Below are 19,623 nucleotides of genomic sequence, written 5' to 3' on the forward strand. Positions count from 1 at the left end.
CCCCGGGGTGGAGCAGTGGATTCCCGATTCCCGTATCTCGCTTTGTATTTTTTAGTTTTAAAATCTTTTCCTTTTTTGTAACCTTCACTTCGGAAAATGTGTGCTGTAGCATGCGAACGTCAAGTTAATTAAAGAATTGTTTTTCACTTTGTCTACATTTTGGCTCGTCACGACGTTCGTCACGCAATCTTTTCTCGTCCTCGGAGGCCGCGATCCTTTAGGTCAGCACCATTAGGCTCAGCAAATTATGCAAATGGCGTTCACCACATCGACAACAACAGACAACAACCGTCTGGAAATATTGTGCTCGGTTGTCTACACCGTAAACAATATACTTAACTTTCTATGTGGCAGGTCAATTATGGACTGTTTCACCGAAGGAAAATCAGGAAAATCACATGTTTTCTCCTCATGGCGTTGGCGATTGTTGGCTTCTTGGATATGCGTTTAAATCGATGCGGTTCTTGGAGTTCGACTTCCATATATCATACAAATGAACTTCCTGACAATTTGTTCACTCATCTTGAACTAACAGCATCAATTCCATATGTGAACGACGAATCATTGCGAGAACCATTTCGCCACAGAACAGCTCTAATCACAACAACAGCCTGCGAACAGTATTATTTTCTGCTAATTCTTGTTTCGTCTGCTCCAGATAATTTTGAAAGAAGAGATTACATTCGTAGCACGTGGGCCGTGGATAATGTCAAACCGGCTCGATGGAAGACTGCCTTTCTAGTTGCTCAGACACTTGTACAAAACGATTCTAATTTATTACTAACAGAAAACGAAGTCCATGCAGACTTGATACGAGCTGACTACTACGATCATTATTGGAATCAAACACTTAAGCTTCTCATGGGCTTTGAATGGGCAGCCAGATATTGTAATTTCTCATTTCTTTTGAAAGTCGACGATGATGTGTTCGTGAATTTTCCAAAGCTAATTTTCTTCTTGAATGACTCCGCGGTACCAAATGAGAAGCTGTACATGGGAAATGCGATAAGATCCCCTTGTGCGTCTAGGCAAGGTAAATGGCAAATTTATAAAGAAGAATACAACGAGGAGAGATACCCAGATTATTGCTCAGGTTTTGGTTTTATCTTATCTCACGATGTTGTCGCTTTGTTTGTAGAGGTTTTCGATCTTGTACCAAACTTTCGAATCGATGATGTCTACATAGGCATGCTTGCACATAAAACTGGAATTCAAGCTGTACATAACGACGGGTTTGTTTCGTCGTGTGAATCACACACTCCTATTGCTAGAACTTTGGTAAGACATGGATCGTTGAAATATTGTGGCGATGATGTAACCGCCAACATGTAAATCTTTACTGTTACCATTTGGGTTAAATGGTTTAATAAATGTCTGTTTTCGCTGAATAAAACGTGCGAAGCTCTAGAAGATGCTGTTTACTAAAAGCTGGTTTGAAATAATATGTGCGAAACTGATCACAAACGCTGTTTGATTTTGCAGGCTGGCGGCGTTGTCTTGTTAACCCGGCGACGTTTAATAAAGCGCACTTCAAGTCAGACCGAACCTCAATGTTAGTTTAATATTCTTTTTAACATAGCAAAAACTAGTCAAAATTAAATTGGTTTGCACTGCGAATAAAACTATGCGAGGCGGCTGTATTCCCAGGCTATTGTTGTTGTTTCGGGGCTGCAATATAATAGACAAGTTTCGAAATATTAAAATTCAATTTTGTTTAGATCCAAGCCACAAGAGAATAAAACAACGAAGTCACTTTGAAGCTAAAGAATGAGTAATAATAAATCTTTTAATTCCCCTGAGCCTTTGCCTGATTCTTGGATGGTCTAAGGTCGCTCACATGCACCTGAGCAAACATGAGGTCGCCTTTCATTTTGTTACCTTTCTTAAATTAATCCCTCATAAAGATACTGGGGAAAAATACCACATTCACAACAAACACGAAACTACTCATTACCGCGTACGAACGGCAGAAACTGAATTTTTGACTTTCGCGGGAAAAATAAAAATGTTCGCTGCTGTTTCTGTAGATGTCACGCAACACAGCGTAGCGTGACACGGCCTGCAAGTGCAAGTTTGTGTTCGCAATCCGATCTGAGTTGATCACTTCTGAAAAGTGAACAATAGGATTTGAGGACCAAAGTTATGTCAGTCACAAGACTGAAATCGATTGCCTTCTAGAAACATCTCTCCGCCTTATATTTAGATACTTTAAATGAACGTTGATAAAAGCTGGAACATTCTTGAATAAAAAAACATAATAAATAAATAATTGTATGAAATAAAAAGAAATAAAAAGAAAAAAAGTAGTAACATTGACAACTAAATCAATCAATCAATCAACAAATATATAAACAATAAATGAAAGCAGAAAACCTCGAACATACGAAGGGCTAGAGACGCTGAAAAACGCTGATTTAACGTCCATTGAGGAAAGACAATCTCCAATGTGTACGTGATAAGGCATACAGTAATACATTCTACAGTCGGTAGTGATAATACCTCATTCTTACTTACTCAGGAGCTAAATTTCGCGAGCCAGTAACACGTAATTTTCGCTATTGCAAGAAAATTTAGAGCACAAATGTACTAAATTTTGCGTTTTTGTCAGTGTTTTATTTTCTTAAGTCCTGAGCTGCGGACACTGTCACAAATTTTAAGGATTACACGCTTTCTGTTTTTAAAAGGTGGTGTTGTAAGTGTTCAGGTTTATATTGACTCAAAGCACCGGCAATCTCCTCTTGTACACCTGGTGAACAGCCGGTGGTATTGAAGATAAAAAGGTCTGGTTCAATCTAACTACACGGAGCCTACAAATGGAAGCTTTGATGTCTGCACTAAAGAGTTTTTGGCCGAATTTATACATGTATAAGCTGAAGAAAACAGTCAATCGGAGGAAGAGTGCTAGTCGAAAACAAATCGGTAATATGTTGTTTGGGACAGAGTGTTACAGATTCAGAGCAGTTCACCACAAGACCAGAACATTTAAAATTCTTATTGTTTGTGATGTAATATGGGGCTCTCGCATTTCGCGCGTTTCGGCTTTTTTCCCGTGTATCAAATTTCCCGATTTTTTTTTTTGAAGTCTTTTTTAAGTCTCGAAAATAGGGTATTCCACTCTGTTTTTTTTTAGTTCAAATCTCTATATTTTTTATATGACCAACACGTTTAAATACCGGTTAATACTTCCCTTTGTGCCCACAGCCTGATAAGTCTTCCGACAAGTGCCACGCAGCCCGTAAACATTATTTATGTTCAAATTGCCCATGGTATTACCTGTTAAAATACCGAAGTTGAGTCAGATTATTTTAATTCAGTGTCCTGCGAAAGCCATTTCTTTCCGATTACATCAAATGATGAGGAATTGTAGGGAAAAGAGGGATAATTTAAGTTCAGTTATTCTCAGTCGGAGTGCTGCAGACACCCGGAACAGAAAATATTTATCAGAACACGCCTCACCACGCCCAAACCCAACCACACAGGAGATAAGTTTTGATAAGTCGAGTGGAGAGAATTTTCGTCGCAACTCAGACGAAGTTACAATTTCGTATCTATCATCCAAATACACTTAGTCATCAAAATGCAAATAAACCCATCTTTTATTTGGGACAAAACGACTTGAAGTACAGGTTGAAAGACTATTTACCTAAATCAGCTAAATTCACGTTTTCTGAAAATCTCTGTTTACATAAGGTGCGAAAACGGTAACATAAGCATGTCTCCGCAGTACCGTCCGATTTCAAGAGAAAAAGTCCAAAAAGGGAGATTTTCCGACCAAAAAAAAAAAAAGAACAACCTCGCTGAAGACAAAGTGTATTGTTCGCCTCTTGCTGGTCAGTCGGGGCAGGTCTGAGGTCTGTAAGCTCTGTCTGCAGAAGTCTGCAGAAGGCTGCCAGCTATGCGATAATAAATGATTGATTTGACCTACGACACCAAAATAACCTCGAATACAACGGATTAAAGACAACCATAATACAATGTCATCACGAACGTAGCAAATATTTAACTTGGATCACTGACAGAGTTGTAGAAAAAAAAACGCACAAGTTGTTAGCTATCCGGCGGTACATCAACAGGGGTTCTATGGACGTGAAGAATTCCAGATTCTCTCACTTCAGATGTATTTTGACAAGCTGGTGAACACAAGTTGTAAAATAGCGCATCGTATTACAACTGCTTTGGGTGGAATCTCCCTGTCACTACCGCAAATGCCAAGAATTTAACATTTAGCGGATCATATCACTGAAAGCGAGTGTTGTGTTGTGATGAGCTATGGCCTGGCTAAACTGCGACAGAACCGTTTCCATACAGCGAAGATTTTGCGTCGATGCGCTGTAATTTCGCTGCGGAATTCAACAGGAAATCGAACAGACAGCTCGTGGTTCGAAATTTCGTAACACGAGCTCAATAGCGCGGTGAATCTCCGCGGATAACTTCGCATTTTCGCGGCAGCAATTTACGGATTCTTCACAGAATATGAGGCAGTATTTGAGGATAAGCCCGACTGTCTTCAGGTAAGAAACATTCCCCAATTTTATCTGGTTCTTTAAGGCCACGATTGATGCGTTGCATCTCGACGTCGGTCGTTGCGCTTTTGTTGTAATCGCTGATGAGAGCAATGTTGCGTTCATTTTAACCTTTTTCGTTTGTTTCTCTCCATTAGAATCCCGACATGTGTTCTTATCTATCTCGTCGTCTTCAGTTGTGTTATATCATGCTCTGGACAACAGGAGGTCAGTTTGAATTTTTGTGATTATTGCGTCTACATACTATGATTATTATTGTAGTAATTTGCCAATTTGAGATACAAGGACTGTATTACTCTATGGGCATACCTAACCCGAGTTCAAGTTTTTTTTGCTAGACGTACGTCTGGTTTCGTGACATTCGAAGTAGTGTGAGTAGCTGCTAGAGATGTTATGAGTGCTTTTAAAAAGGAAACTTGAATCATAAATCGAAGAGGAACTTCTTTACTCCAGGGAGAGGTCGTTCACCGCAGGAATGGCGAAAAACGCGCGCTTGGTCCTTTTAAAATCCAAATATTTATGACGTTTATGTGCGAACTGTTAGATTTTAATCTCTATTTTCTTTGCGGGACCCAAAGATTTATAAAGATAGCTGTTTGTGAAGGGTTATGGCATCAAAGTCTGTTGTCAACATATATCAAGAAGGTTGTCAAAATTGTAACATGATGGCAGAAGTTTGAGTTGTGTGAGGTCCAAATCAAGGTCTATCACACTGCACATTTAGCCTATATATCTTAATGTTGTAGTTATTTGTCTGATAAATTGATACATTTAAAATGACTTCATTCAAACTAAGTCACAGCATCTGTAGGCTGTGACGTTATTTGGCACACGTCTTGTTTCAGCCAAATGCTTACACTCAAATACCTTCCGGTTTTTGTCGTTTTGATCCAGAATTAATATTGTCAGAAAAAAGAACAGTCACGAACATCAAAAAAGATAACAAGGACTTTTTAAAAATAGTACTACAACTTCATAAAACAGTACTGACGGACGGTATAGAGGTGTGCCGTCCGTTTTGATATAGAAGTGGAGCTTATGTCGGTGAACCGTCGGGAACGGCGAGGTCTCCGCATTTTAGTAAGGAGAGAAATAAAAGTCGTTTGACTGTTGTTTTCGGACACTTAGGAAATCATCCTGAACATCGCAGTTTAGCCTATCGATACAAAGGTTTCATAGCGTTGAATGGTATAAATTTGTTGGTGATAAATTATTGAAATCACATCTACCATATTGGGTTTCCGATCGATGGTCATTGATTCCCACGATGACTTCCGATCTTGTATTCGTCCGAGATTTTGGTTGTCTTTCAAGTACTGCGTCTTTCCTTTGCCTTTTTGTAATTGCTGCTCGGCTTAATTCAAAGCATTCAAAACATCTATAAGAGATACACTCACAAAAAATTAAAGATCTATTAGAGCTAATTGGAAACATCGGATCATCAAATATTTGTAAAGTTTATGAAAATTAATAAAACATTTTTGGCAAAAAACTTAAGAATTAAATAAAAAATACTGAAATTTTTATAAAAAATAATGTAACTTTAACTATACTAATACACTCTTATTTTCTATAAGAATTTATTTTATAAGAGTATCAAGGCTGAAATTTGCGAAATTTTTAAATTTCTTTAAAAAGAATAAACTCAAGGTTGAGATTTTGAAAAGAATATAATCTTGTGCGTTGAAAATTTGTTAATACAATACAATTATATTATATGTTAACTAAACCGTATATAATTCGTCCTTTCTCTATACGGCAAAACTAGCCAATAATTAAAAATAATAAAAAACTTCACTAGCCAAATGTACGATGCTAATGACAGTTCGATGAACGGTACATTTGATACAAATGTATGGTATACAGCACAAACGGTTCAAATGTCATAGGCCAAATCTAAGAATACACTCAGTATTTTCTTATAGAAAAAAAGTGTAAATGCATTATCGGCCAAAAAATACACTTTCTGGCCGATTTTTCATTTATGAATTTGTCTTTTATGATATCAAAAATATCTGTATAATCTATTACAATTCTGGCCCAAAAATAACAATTGTACCAATAAAAGTTTTTTCCAGTACTTATAATATTTGAATTCCCTGAATACCAAATGCATGTTGGTTCAGACATCCTTCGCTATCCTTAGCCCATTAGGCGAGCTTTGTCTGACTCGAGATCTAAAAGTTATCAACCTACCTTAATTGTTTGCATGTGTTTTGTTTAATTACCTTGTTACTTTAAACAGCAGATCGCTCTCTTTCTATAATTGAATTAACATAAGTGTACGCAGGTATTAAGTTTGGTGGATTAAATATAGCCAAGACCACGGTACATATTGTCCTTGCACCGTAAAACGTAAAGTACTGTACGATATTTTAAGGCGAATTTTTTTCTTTATTGTTTTGACACTTGATACCTTATGTTCACCTTATGTTGTGAGTCGCATATGGCCGACATACATTCTACACTTTGTAGAATACAAACAGCCTAGCGCATAATATAGTGTATTGTTATTATTACCTGTGAATTGTTTTCTATGAAGTCAATTTGTTTTCATTTAAAATTTTTGTAGAACAAAGTTGATAACCTTAGTATTGGAATTGTTGTGTTTGAGTCGCAGGTGACATACCACTAAAGCCTTATTTAGGATTGGATTAACCTTTAATATGCCGGGGATATGGAACATTCGGGAACATTATAATTATTTAGGCCTGACTAACCTTTGCTTAACTAGGAAACATTGTTGCAGAAGCATTGTTCATTGTCATGTTACCTGGACGACTAAATTCGCGGGAAGCAACGCTGATAATGTTTTGCTGCCCAGCTGGCTAAACGAGGAAAAAAGATTCCGGGAACAAAGTGTCACACACGCGCATAAAACGCGAGCGTGCTTTTGCTAGGAAACTTTTTAATGGACATACTGGAGCACTGGAAACTAGTCAACATTGCTTCCACGGTGGTTTAACTGGGCAACACATGTTTCCGCAGTAAACTTTGTGTCCGGGAAGCAAAAATGTTTTTTGATCTGAAGCAGAAACATTTCCCTGTTTCCAGAAGCAAAATGTCCGCAATAAATGTTTCCCGCGCGGCTAAACTTGGAAACATTTGCCTCCGCAACAAGTGTTTCCTAGTTTAGCCACAGCCACGTGGTCTTTGGGAATACTTCGCGCTCTGCAGGGTAGTTGCTAGGGTTCTCTTCTATATAGTAGTTCTTCTGCCTTTTCCTCACTTTTACCCGTACATTTGTACTTGGTTCCACTCACAAACTCCCCTTGTTTTATAAAACCTTTATTGAAAGAACGTTGAGACTGAAAAGGCCCAAAATTTTACAACATCCTAAGAACGTACCTAAGGCTGAAATTTGGGTAAGAGCGAACTAAATTGCCTCCCACAAACCGTTTTCATTAGTTGTTATGAGTCGCTTGGATTAAATGGGTTTTTTAAATTTTTAGACGGAAGATCCTCATTCCTTCACAACACTACTTCAAGTTTTAGAAGATGACGATGTGCGAGAGAGACGGGCTATCACCTCTGAGCAAGATGGTAAAATTTTCTACTTTTTTCTTTGTTCCTGTTAGTTTGTTTCTTGGCTTCGTTTTTGACTTTTTATAACGCGAGCTGTCTCGTACTGCGGTCTGTTATGATTTCATTTATAAGATTTACATCTAAAAAATAGTTTGTTGTAGTAAAAGTAACCATCGACAGCACTTTTTTGATGTCTATGCAGAATGCTTGAAATTGCATTTCCGATCTTCTACATTTCAATATTTTCTGGGAAACCCCAGAAAAAATTGCCTAGCGCATATGACGCGAAAAGAAAGCGAAGAGACTGATGAAAACCGAGAATAGGTAAGAAGGTCCCCTCGCGTTGAATCTGTTCAAAAGAGGGTGGCTGCTCGGAGTGTTGGTAATCTTAAATTGTAACTTTAAATTAGTAGCTAGTGGAATAATACTTTGGTCGACGTTCAATTCCAGATTAACGTTAATCCTCTTTCGAACAATGGGATCGAGTTCAGGGAGAGGATAAGCAAGATCCTTCTTGTCAACTTTATCTCATTAAGAACGTCGTTCTTGATGGTTTGAGACGGAAGAAAAAGGGCTAGAAAAGGTCACGAAGCTAGCGCAAGCAGTACTAAGTTATGATATTTGCAATGGAATTCATTGTCTAATTTGAGTTTGACCATTCGGCATATTCCTGGACAGCTTGTTACTTTTTGGCGTTTTTCTGTCGTTTCAAATCGTTATGTTTTTGGATTTAAAATGTTTTTATATATACTAAAATGTTAGAATGCTCCTCGTCTTCTTGTTGGTGTAAGTGTTAACTTTTTCATGGTTGGTTTCAGATGTTTTGGAGGGAAGTGGAGTAACACCGCCCAGCGAAGGTCAGACTTTTCTGTAGGGAAATATTAATTATGTTATGTTCCATATTGTGAATTATAAATGGGAGCACATAATGGGCCAGCCGTCAACAAAACTATTCTAGGTCATTTTACGATTAATTTCGTGAAAGCATTAACAGTAAAATGAATGGACGGGCGATTGAACGACTAACAACGAAAGAATAAACGAATGAACGAACGAACGAATGAAACGAAAGAACGGACTAACAAACGAATGAATGAAACGAAAGAACGGACTAACAAACGAATGAATGAAACGAAAGAACGGACTTACGAACACTGAATGAATGAATGAAACGAACGAATGAACGGACTAACGAACGAATGAAACGAAAGAACGGACTAAGTAACGAATGAAACGAACGAACGGACTAACAGACGAATGAAACGAACGAACGGACTAACGAACGAACGAACGAATGAAACGAACGAACGAACGGGCTAACGAGCGAACGAACGAACGAACGGACTAACAAACGAATGAATGAATGAAAGGACTAACGAACGAACAAATGAAACGAACGAACGGACTAACTAACGAATGAAACGAACGAACGGACTAACGAACGAACGAACGGACTAACAAACGAATGAATGAATGAATGAAAGGACTAACGAGCGAACGAATGAAACGAACGAACGGACTAACTAACGAATAAAACGAACGAACGGACTAACGAACGAATGAAACGAAAGAACGGACTCACGAACGAACGAACGAACGAATGAAACGAACGAACGAACGAACGAAAGAGCGAACGAACGGACTGACAAACGAATGAATGAAACGAACGAACTTACGAACGAACGGACTAACGAAAGAATGAAACGAAAGAACGGACTTACGAACGAACTAACGAACGAATGAAACGAACGAACGAACGGACGGACGGACTAACAAACGAATGAATGAAATGAACGAACCGGCTAACAAACGAATGAATGAAACGACTGACGAACGAACGAGTAAATTGAAAAAACGGACTAACGAACAAACGAATGACCGAACAAATAAATAAATGAACGAAAGAACGAAGGAATGAAACGGATGAATGAATGAACGAATTTACGAGTTAACAAATAAATGAAATAATGAACGAACGAATAAACGAATGAATGAACGAATGAACAAACGAAATTATGAAGGAATAAATGAGTGAAGGAAACAATCAACGAATGAGCGAGTGAACAAACGAAGAACGAACCAACCAACCAACCAACCAACTAATAAAAGAATGAAAAATGAATGTAATTCTAACAAAGTTTCGGACAAATCTTGCATGGCAACTTACGTATGTCGTAGGATATCTGTTACGTACAGATGACGGGCAACGATGACGTCTTAACCATATATGGCCTTTGCGACAATTTGAATAATAATTATATTATTTTGTTATTCCCAGGAGTTAATTTATATCATTTTTTGTCCTTTTTTAGATGCTCCTAAAATAGTGGTCAGTGAACAGAAAAAAATTGTTCACAAAACCGTCAGTAAAGTGTCGGTGGATGTAGGGTCCACTGTCTGGGCTGTAAAAGGAACTGAGATAACAGTGTCCTGTAGAGCGAGCTCGCCATCTGGTACCCCTGTGAGGATCCAGTGGTTTAGATATGGTTACCCTGTGACGGAGAGATTCCTAGGCGATGTGGCCGCCAGAGAAGGCGCTTTAAGAATTCGTAAGTTGGGTCGGTTCAACGAAGGCACTTACACGTGCAGAGCTTCAAACCAAGCTGGGGATACAGAAGCCTTGTTCACCGCTAAAATTATTGGTGAGTACGAGGAGAAAGTTTTTGTCTTTACAAATTGCCTGGATGATAGCGCGCTATTCTTTCTTAAAGTATAACGGACCAAAATTACATTGACATTGCCTCAACGTTAGCTGGCAATATGTAAAGTAACATAACGTAGCATTAATACTCTTTATAAATTCTGACGCTGACTTACTTGAGCGTAAACAACGCTCATAATGTACTCAAGACGTTTCGACCGAGAATCTTCGGTCGAAACGTCTTGAGTACATTATGAGCGTTGTTTACGCTCAAGTAAGTCAGCGTCAGAATTTATAAAGAGTATAATGTCAACTCCTGACTGTAATTTTGGTATTTTTCGTTTAATAACGTAGCATGGTAAATCCTTTTAAGCCCAGCTGGCTCATACCTCGGCCATAACTTTGGATTTTGTACCAAGTGACTAGGAGTGTTCTACTCCACGTGGATGGCATGCTAGTCCGTCGCAGGTTACTCCCCAGCATTTTGTTAGGTTGCCCCATCAATTTGCCGGTACCCATTCATTCACCTGGATCTAGAGAGGCACTGGAGAGTAAGGTGTCTTGGCCAAGGACACAACGCAATGACCCCGGCCAGGGCTTGAATCTGGACCGCCGGTCTGGAGTCCAGCGCACTAACAATTAGCCATGTTCAAAACGAGCAGGGGACTGGGTACGAATATTCAATATCGATTGCACTGAAAAACTGGGCCCGTCATCTGAAAGAGCATCCAAAAATTAGTAACTCAACCAAATTTGAGAGTTATTGGTTTAAACGCAAAGGCATGGAACTCTTTTAAAAATCGTTAAAATAAGAGGGCTTAGTATGGCTGGATGGACAGCTGTCCCTCCAATCCATACTAAGCTCTCTTATTTTAGCAATTTCTAAAAGTGAACCATACCTATGCGTTTAAACCAATAACTCTCAAATTTGGTTGAGTTACTAATTTTTGCATGCTCTTTCAGATGACGGGCCCAGTTTTTCAGTGTAATCGATATTAAATATTCGTACCCAGTCCCCTGCTCGTTTTGAACATGGCTAATTAGGCCACCGCGGCTTCCACGTTATGTATCGTAACGTAAGGTAGAATAACATAACGTATATAGCGTTACACAGCGGAGCAAAAGCATTAGGAAAGAGTCGCACATATAGTGAAATGCCATAATTGAAAGTTTTTCAATGGAATCTCACTTTCCCCTTTCAACCCTTTAGTTACCTTATTCTCACTTAATTTCGCGAAAAATTAAGAGCCATATTTCGCGAGTACTTAATTTTGCGATTTTGAGAGAAAGGTACAATTGGAGTGTATTAAATTTCGCGATTTTTATCTGTATTCTTCTTTATGAAGCTTTGACCTCGAAACTGTAACGACATAATTAATATGAAAGTCATCGTAAAAAACAGCAAACAAAACAATATGCGCATAACAAAACGTAAGGTATTCAACAGTCTAAATAACTAATAGGTTCATCTACGACTGCAAGAGCGAGTGGGAGATAACTAATGGACAAAATTAAACAAAAAAACGCCTTAACATGAAGCTTAGACATGTTGGAACAACTATGATAAAACACATCGAGTTTCATTATTTTTTTATATTATCAGTACGATATTAAATTTTGCAAGTTAAAACTTCGCGTGTCCTATATTTCGCGAAAATCGCGAAATTAAGTGAGAATAAGGTAGTCTTCATGGTTCTTCTGTTTTGTGTAACATTGGCGGAAAGTAAAAGTTAAGGAGGGGTACAAATAAACAAACACAAAGCCCACCGCAAAACATTTAAGTGGTATTTTTGACAACACATAAAAGCGCCTTAATCATATTTGTCGTCCATGTTAATTTTAAGAGTCTAATCTACCCACAATACTCAAAGCCGACGGTGACTTCTCGTTTGGATCTAATGATAAAGTAGCCGAGATCACGATAGGAAGTGACGTCACAGTTTACCGCGGAACAAAGCTCACCATTCGCTGCCCTGTTGAGGGTACTGGGAATATTGTGGTTTACTGGACAAGTCAGGGGAGGTCTGTGAACATTGGCAAGGCAGTGAAAGCGGGAAACGATCTCGTCATAACAGATATCGACAAGAGATATGCTTTGGAGTATGAATGTACTGCTAGGACAAGTAGACTGAAAGTCAGTGAAACTTCCACTGTTACAGTTATAGGTGTGTAAAATTGAAACATTTGCGGTTGTTTTTTGTCTTATTTTAGATTTCAGAGAGCAATTTAACGTTTAATACTTTGTTTCATTTATGTTCACTGTTTTGTTGCATGCATATGGTGTTACCAAGAGAATCTACTTGGACCATTTGTTATGAATCCCACTACCCGTCGATAGTTTGAAGATATCGAGGATAAATGTGATACCGAATAAATGCATTGTGTCTATAATACAGGCAAGAAATGCAAGGGATCGATGGTGTACTTGTAATATTCCGATTTATACAATAATCGAGTTACTGCGCGTGTTGTGATTGGTTGATGCCTGTCATCTATTAGAGTAGACACACAGTTGACGTATAACTTGCATATCGTACTTACTGATATGAGATATATGACATTATTCCGTACATAGCTAAGCTTTATTTATGGAAATCTGTTATCTCTTTCGGGTTTGAGCAATACGAAATTGCAAGATCAAGATTACAATCCACTAGGCGCGTATAAACTGGTATGGAATCGTTTCGTGAATCCAAACTGGCTGAATATTATTGAAAGTGTTATTTGGAAACCTGTTTAAAAAATAATCAAAACTGATGAAGGAAAAAATTCTGACTCAATTTTTTTCTGATTGCTATTCAAGAGGGAAGTTTGTTATAAGCGACCATGATGATGGGGATGATCTGTAAAACGTAATTAACAAATATTCCATGAGCATGCGTTGGATATGAGTTGGTTGGTCCAGGGTATTTGAGATTATATTTCATGGCCTGTCGACCAATCAAATCTCAGGAATTGCAATATACAATGGATAAATTTTAATATTACTGAATGAATTCCTGTTTGTTATGTTAAAGCTCTGGACCCACCTCGTATAAAATATGGGACAAGAGATCTCAGTTTTATAGAAGAAGAACTTCCTGAGGTCGAAATATACGTTGGAACCAAACTGACTGTCATCTCTGAGACCCAAGTGACAGTGCGCTGTGTTGCAACAATGGAGCCAGCCCCTGCTATTAGTTGGAAAATTCATGGAAAAGATTCTGGCTTTAGCGATGATGTTTCACTGAGCAAAGATAATTCTACACTGACCATTAGTGATCCCGGGGTTGATGACTCAGGAGTATATACCTGCACAGCTAGTAACAATGTCGGACGGGACTCCAAGTCTTCAAACATCAATATTTTACGTAAGTTACCCAAACTCCGTTTTTATATGTTTCTTGTAAACGCTTTTTTTCCTCTGGTGTTTCATTTGTTTGGGGTAAATGTATATCTTTGATACCAAGCGCGGGGCTGTACCGCAAAAATATCGGTCCTAGGTCTTGACAGTACGGAACGAGAGCATCAAGGTCCGCACAGAAAATACGGTCACGAGCAAGATTGGTAAATAACCGACTTATTTCAGGAAGTTAACGAATATTATACCAAATAAAGCATTGTGATTGGCTGATTTTGGTATTGGCCAACTAAGTTGTCTTTTTAATTTTGTGCAATGAACAGTTGGTCCTGTGTCAGCGGATAGCTGAGATTATTTACTTTGGCCTAGTAAAGAGTTCTTTTTTGAGATAGTATTCTTTATATTATGGATCCTAACACTTTTTTGCTGATCATCATCTCTATGACATTATAGTACATGAGTATTTAACAGTACATTGTTTTTTCAATTTGTCCAAAGCTCCTGAGCCTCCCAGAATAAGTTATTCCAACCGGAAAATAACTTCACTGGAAAACGTAGACGTAACTGAAGCGACAATTGGCGACGAAGTGACTTTACTTGCTGGTGCAAACGTGATAATCACGTGCCCTACATCCGGGCTACCCACTCCGACAGTAACATGGCAGAAAGACGGTGAAGACCTGTCAGTTAATGGGAGTACATTGACGGTAAAAAATGCCACCACTAAGGACTCAGGAGTCTTCACTTGTGAGGCGGTGAACAGAGCTGGTCGATTTAGCTATAACAGCGAGTTTCACGTAATTGGTAAGTTGGTCAAATAAAACGGATCTTCACTTTTTTGGCCAAGCTCACTAAGTGCCTGTTTACATGATTCCGGAATGACTTTCATTCCGGAACGAAACTCATTCCGGAATGAAGTTCGTTCTGCATTTACATGACAGAGTCGACCGGTTCAATCAAAGGCATTTTCACGTGCGCGCCTTTCGCGCGAGATCAAAACAAAGTGGCGCATGTTTCGCGCGCGATCAAAAAAAGATGGCGCATGTTTCGCGCAAACATGTTTTTGTGCCCATTAATGGCCGTATCTGTAATTTTAACGAGTAATTTGACCATAGAGCTGCTTCTTTGGGCTAAACAGTAAATGCTATTACGTTTTTTCGCTCTGAATTCAAACTGTGGAGTCCGTATGTGGTTTCATGAGTTGCGATTTCATCTCGGAACGAAATTCGTTCTGCGTTTACATGTTACCAGAATGAAATGTCATTCCGGAACGAAACTTAGGCCCTTAGGGCCTGTTTACATGATTCCGGAATGACTTTCATTCCGGAATGAGTTCATTCCACCCCCATACATTTCCCTGTATCTGTTTACATGATACCGAGACGAAAGTCAAGTCATTCCGGAATGAGTTCATTCCGGTTTTCATTCCGGAATGAAAGTTTCGTTCTGGGATGACATTTCATTCTAGTATCATGAAAACATAGAACGAATTTCGTTCCGAGATGAACGCACAACTTGTTGAACCGCATACGGACTCCACAGTTTGAATTCAGAGCGAGAAAACGTAATAGCATTTTCTGTTTAGCCCAAAGAAGCAGCTCTATGGTCAAATTACTCGTCACAACTGCAGATATGGCCATTGATGGGCACAAAAACATGTTTGCGCGAAACATACGCCATCTTGTTTTGATCTCGCGCGAAACATGCGCCACCTTGTTTTGATCTCGCGCGGAAATCGTGCACGTGAAAATGCCTTTGGTTGAACCGGTCGACTCTGTCATGTAAATGCAGAACGAATTTCATTCCGGAACGAGTTTTGTTCCGGAATGAAAGTCATTCCGGAATCATGTAAACAGGCCCTAAGCAAAGCAAAACAAAGAATTGGAAGAAACAAACTATCCGCAGAATTGACTGTCGCGATAACAGTTATTGTTTTGAAAAGTATTCCAACGTAATCGACGACGATACCACCCAACTTTTTTCTGATAAGAAAAGCGAAAAAAAAACCCTCTACACCTGTCAGCTGTCTAGGGGGCGGAGCATTATTTTCTTGGAGGGGGGGGGGGAGGGAGGAGGGTATGAAAACTATTCCTCTGCAAACATTTTTCTTCGAAATTCCACCTATGTTTTGTTATACATATTGTGTTTTCAAACAATTTTTCTCAATATTTTTCATATCCCCCCTTCAACAAAAAAAGGGTCACCGGTGAATAAAGAAAAAAAAGCGGTTCTACATCTTTAATATGAATTGTCTTCTGAATACTATATGTTAATCTAATTACCATTTTTCACTTTTATTGCGTTTGTTTTTGGTCGTAGCCGCCGAGAAGCCGCGGATAGAAACATCCACGGGGCGTGTTATTGGTCTTGAAGGGATCGAGGAAGCAGTTGTCAAGATCGGACAGGATTTACGAGTAGTCGAAGGATTGATCGTCCGTCTCGTGTGTCCAGTTCGTGGATTCCCGACACCCGAAGTATCGTGGTTTCTGAACGACCGGATGCTGAAAACATCTGGTCGGTTCTTGATTGACACTCGTTCCAACTCGTTGATTGTGGACGGAATACAGCTACAGGACACGGGACAAGTGTCATGTATGGCTAGCAACAGTGCAGGACAAGCAAGGGAATCTTCGTTTGTCAGCATCATAGGTAAGCAGACGTTCTAGCATTTTAAGTGGGCACCAGGGCGTGGAATTAACCAGTTTGCTGAACAGTCTCGTTCTTAGAATAAAATATTATTTACTTTTCTCGTTGATTCGCTTTAAAAACTGTAACTTTGAAGGATTAGTTTGATGCGACACTAAATTTCGAATAAGTTGAGTTATTACTTCACAGTGCGATTGTTATAACAGGGGCCGGCTTAGAATGGAAACAAAAGAATTCTTCTAACTTTATTCGTTAATGCAAATCCATAAAGTAATAACAAAGTTAAAGTTCTGTAATCTGCGCAGCAATATATAAATGGTTTTCAATGTCTGAGGGCCCAGGCTACAGTTTATCCTTCAGATAGTGCGCGCTGTAATTGGTCAGTTTTACGGGCCGTATTCTACCGTGCGTAATCCTGATGCCATCTTTCCAAGTTTGTCTATACGTCGCCATGTCTCACGAAGAAAATATTAAAATAACTTAAATTGCTATCCGAAAGCCAATGAATGCACTCGCCCTTTTGCCTCTGACGTTTGTAAGTTAAAAGAAGCCCTTTTTCGTGCGCTCGACTCGACTTGAGAGTGATAGGTATGAAAAGTATCTCATTATCTCGTTTTCTTGGTCCGTATTGTTACAATACGGACCTTGAACTCAATGACACACCAAAAGAGACTGGCAGTATTCGCATATCAACCAGCCACGCACATAACCCTTGATTGTAGCATGTCTTGTTTTTAAATTCTAATACTAAGTTGGGGATTACTTCTGCAGGTGAAAGCAGTGCTCAAATTCAGTCTGGAAATAGTTCGATCGAGTCAATTAAAAGCACCACAAAAGTTTCCATTCGGATTGGAGACAGCTTACACGTGCTGTCGGGATCAGACGTTTCCATAGATTGCCGTGCCAGCGGGACTCCTCGTCCCGCAATTAACTGGCGTTGGGATGGCCGTCGAGTTATTTCAGGGGCGAGAAGAGGACAGTATGCTATAACAGACATAACTGACGGTTCTCGCCTCACGGTCTGGCAGATGGCCTCAGTGAATGCTGGTCAATATGAGTGTATTGCTTTCAACACTGGTGGAGCTGATAGAATTGCATCTACTATAACTGTAATAGGTACGGTAAATAGGGCATTTGTTTTTTTATATCCTTAACTTTTTACTATTGTAGCTTTATTTTGGGAAGGTGTCATTTATGAGTAGACGGGTTTTCATCGACTAGCTAAAACACTGCGGATTTGCAACTCAGCTTCCTCTTTAAGACTTTCTAGGTGTTTAATACTTCCGTAATATATAGATTTAGGCAAGCCTAAAAGCGGAGCCCAATTTATTTAATTTTTACTGGAGCTTACAATGTTTTCATTCTAGTAAATAAGCGGCCAAAATACTAATGTTTACGGTAGTTTATAGATGCAAGAAAAAATTTAAATTTCAATCGCTCACGGCTAAACTGAATGCCTGCGGTACGACAAAAATAATAATCTTAAAGCAGGGCACATGTCATTACTCATGGCACGAAAAATTACTTTAGAGTATAGTTAATTATCTGCTTTCTAGCAAAAGAAAATAGTTTCGCGATTCTGTTATAGTTTCGCAGCAGTTTAGAAGACCCTTCCCCCCCCCCCCCCCCCCACAATATCTATTTCATTGATATAGGATATATTCGTTTTGCATCAGAGCCTGTCGGATTAGCACAATCGAGAAGGTGCCAGCATGCGGCGCGGGAGGTCGTAAGTTTAAATCCCAGAGGGGTCATTTTTTGTTTGTTTTTGTTTTTGTTTTTTTACCCCGTAGCAATAAAATGGTTTGTTTAAATTTATTATATCAACCCGATTTAGTTTTCGAATGCTCCTTCATGTACTACGCTGGGTTTACAGATAGACACGAAAGTCATCGATTGAATATGGCTCTCAATGTCTACTTTTTGGCTGTCGATTACTTTCTACACGTAATTGTCAGCCACATTTGTTTCTTTGCTTCTTGTTTTTCTTTTCAAACCCCTTTAAATTTTAAAGGTCGCCTTTTCTTGCTAGAGATAAACGTTCATGTATCAAATAATATTGGTTCAATCCTGAAGATTGAACCAATAAGGGATTTAAAATAAGCATCTTGGGGAAGAACAATAATAAAATGTTTAAATTACCGTTTTTGCGATAATACTACGACTTTTATTGTCTGTAATGATAATAAAAAAAACACTTAAAAAATTTACTTAGTTGCAAGTTTCAGTCTTCCGCGCACATTTTCCCTTTTAGGTATAACTTTAAAATTAAAAATTTTGTTTTGTAGACGCTACATTACCAAAGATCGAAGTCTCGTCATCATCAGTGGAACAAATACAAGACTTGAACCCAGTCTCTGTCGTAATTGGAACACGTGTCACACTGCTACCTGGTGCTCGCCTCGAGATCACGTGTCAGGCATCCGGAATCCCAGAGCCCACGATCAGTTGGCTGCGACAAGGCAAACAGATTACGTCATCTGGAAGGTTCTCGATTGTCAACACAACTCTCGTTATACAAGCTATTCAACTGGGCGACAGGGGTTTATTTACTTGTGCCGCTAACAATACTATGGGACGACAAACGTATTCCACTAGGGTGGACATTATAGGTTAGTTTTCATACAATATACCTTATTATAGGAAATTAACGCTTATGTTAATTAAGGTATTTGAAATTAGCGCGACTTAAATTAACGCGAATTAAGAAAAAATTACTTCCCAATAAAGGAAATTAACGCGGAAGAAGGGGTACCATTTCGAAATGAAGAAAATTAACGCGACGTACACAACAGGAACAAGTTTATTTCAACATTTGTAGGCGTATAATCTTAAAACGAAAACAATGTTCGTGATACTTTTCCCACTTTGAGCGTTGTTCGCAGTATCAATAATAGCAGATAAAATAACGCTTTTTCCTTGGAGACAAGATAGTCTGGACTGTAACG

General features: G+C 38.8%; 2 protein-coding genes across 2 annotated transcripts in view; both read left to right on the forward strand.

Annotated features, from left to right (window-relative positions):
* Positions 1–262: 262 nt before the first annotated feature.
* LOC144648683 (beta-1,3-galactosyltransferase 5-like) lies at positions 263–1,772 on the forward strand. The gene has a single exon (XM_078508178.1). It carries the CDS (start codon positions 346–348, stop codon positions 1,330–1,332), a length of 987 nt encoding a protein of 328 aa, XP_078364304.1. The 5' UTR covers positions 263–345; the 3' UTR covers positions 1,333–1,772.
* Positions 1,773–4,002: 2,230 nt separating this feature from the next.
* LOC144657168 (hemicentin-2-like) overlaps positions 4,003–19,623 on the forward strand; it is a 77,719-nt gene continuing 62,098 nt past the window's right edge. Inside the window, 11 exon segments of the mRNA XM_078517482.1 lie at positions 4,003–4,511; positions 4,661–4,730; positions 7,976–8,066; positions 8,867–8,905; positions 10,361–10,690; positions 12,534–12,854; positions 13,707–14,039; positions 14,528–14,833; positions 16,349–16,678; positions 17,447–17,791; positions 18,964–19,287. Of these exon segments, the coding sequence (XP_078373608.1) occupies positions 4,474–4,511; positions 4,661–4,730; positions 7,976–8,066; positions 8,867–8,905; positions 10,361–10,690; positions 12,534–12,854; positions 13,707–14,039; positions 14,528–14,833; positions 16,349–16,678; positions 17,447–17,791; positions 18,964–19,287 (2,527 nt within the window). The 5' untranslated portion in view covers positions 4,003–4,473.

This window comes from Oculina patagonica, chromosome 1 (genome assembly GCF_052425735.1).
Source record: "Oculina patagonica isolate OP01 chromosome 1, crgOcupat, whole genome shotgun sequence".
NCBI classification, from domain to species: Eukaryota; Metazoa; Cnidaria; class Anthozoa; order Scleractinia; family Oculinidae; genus Oculina; species Oculina patagonica.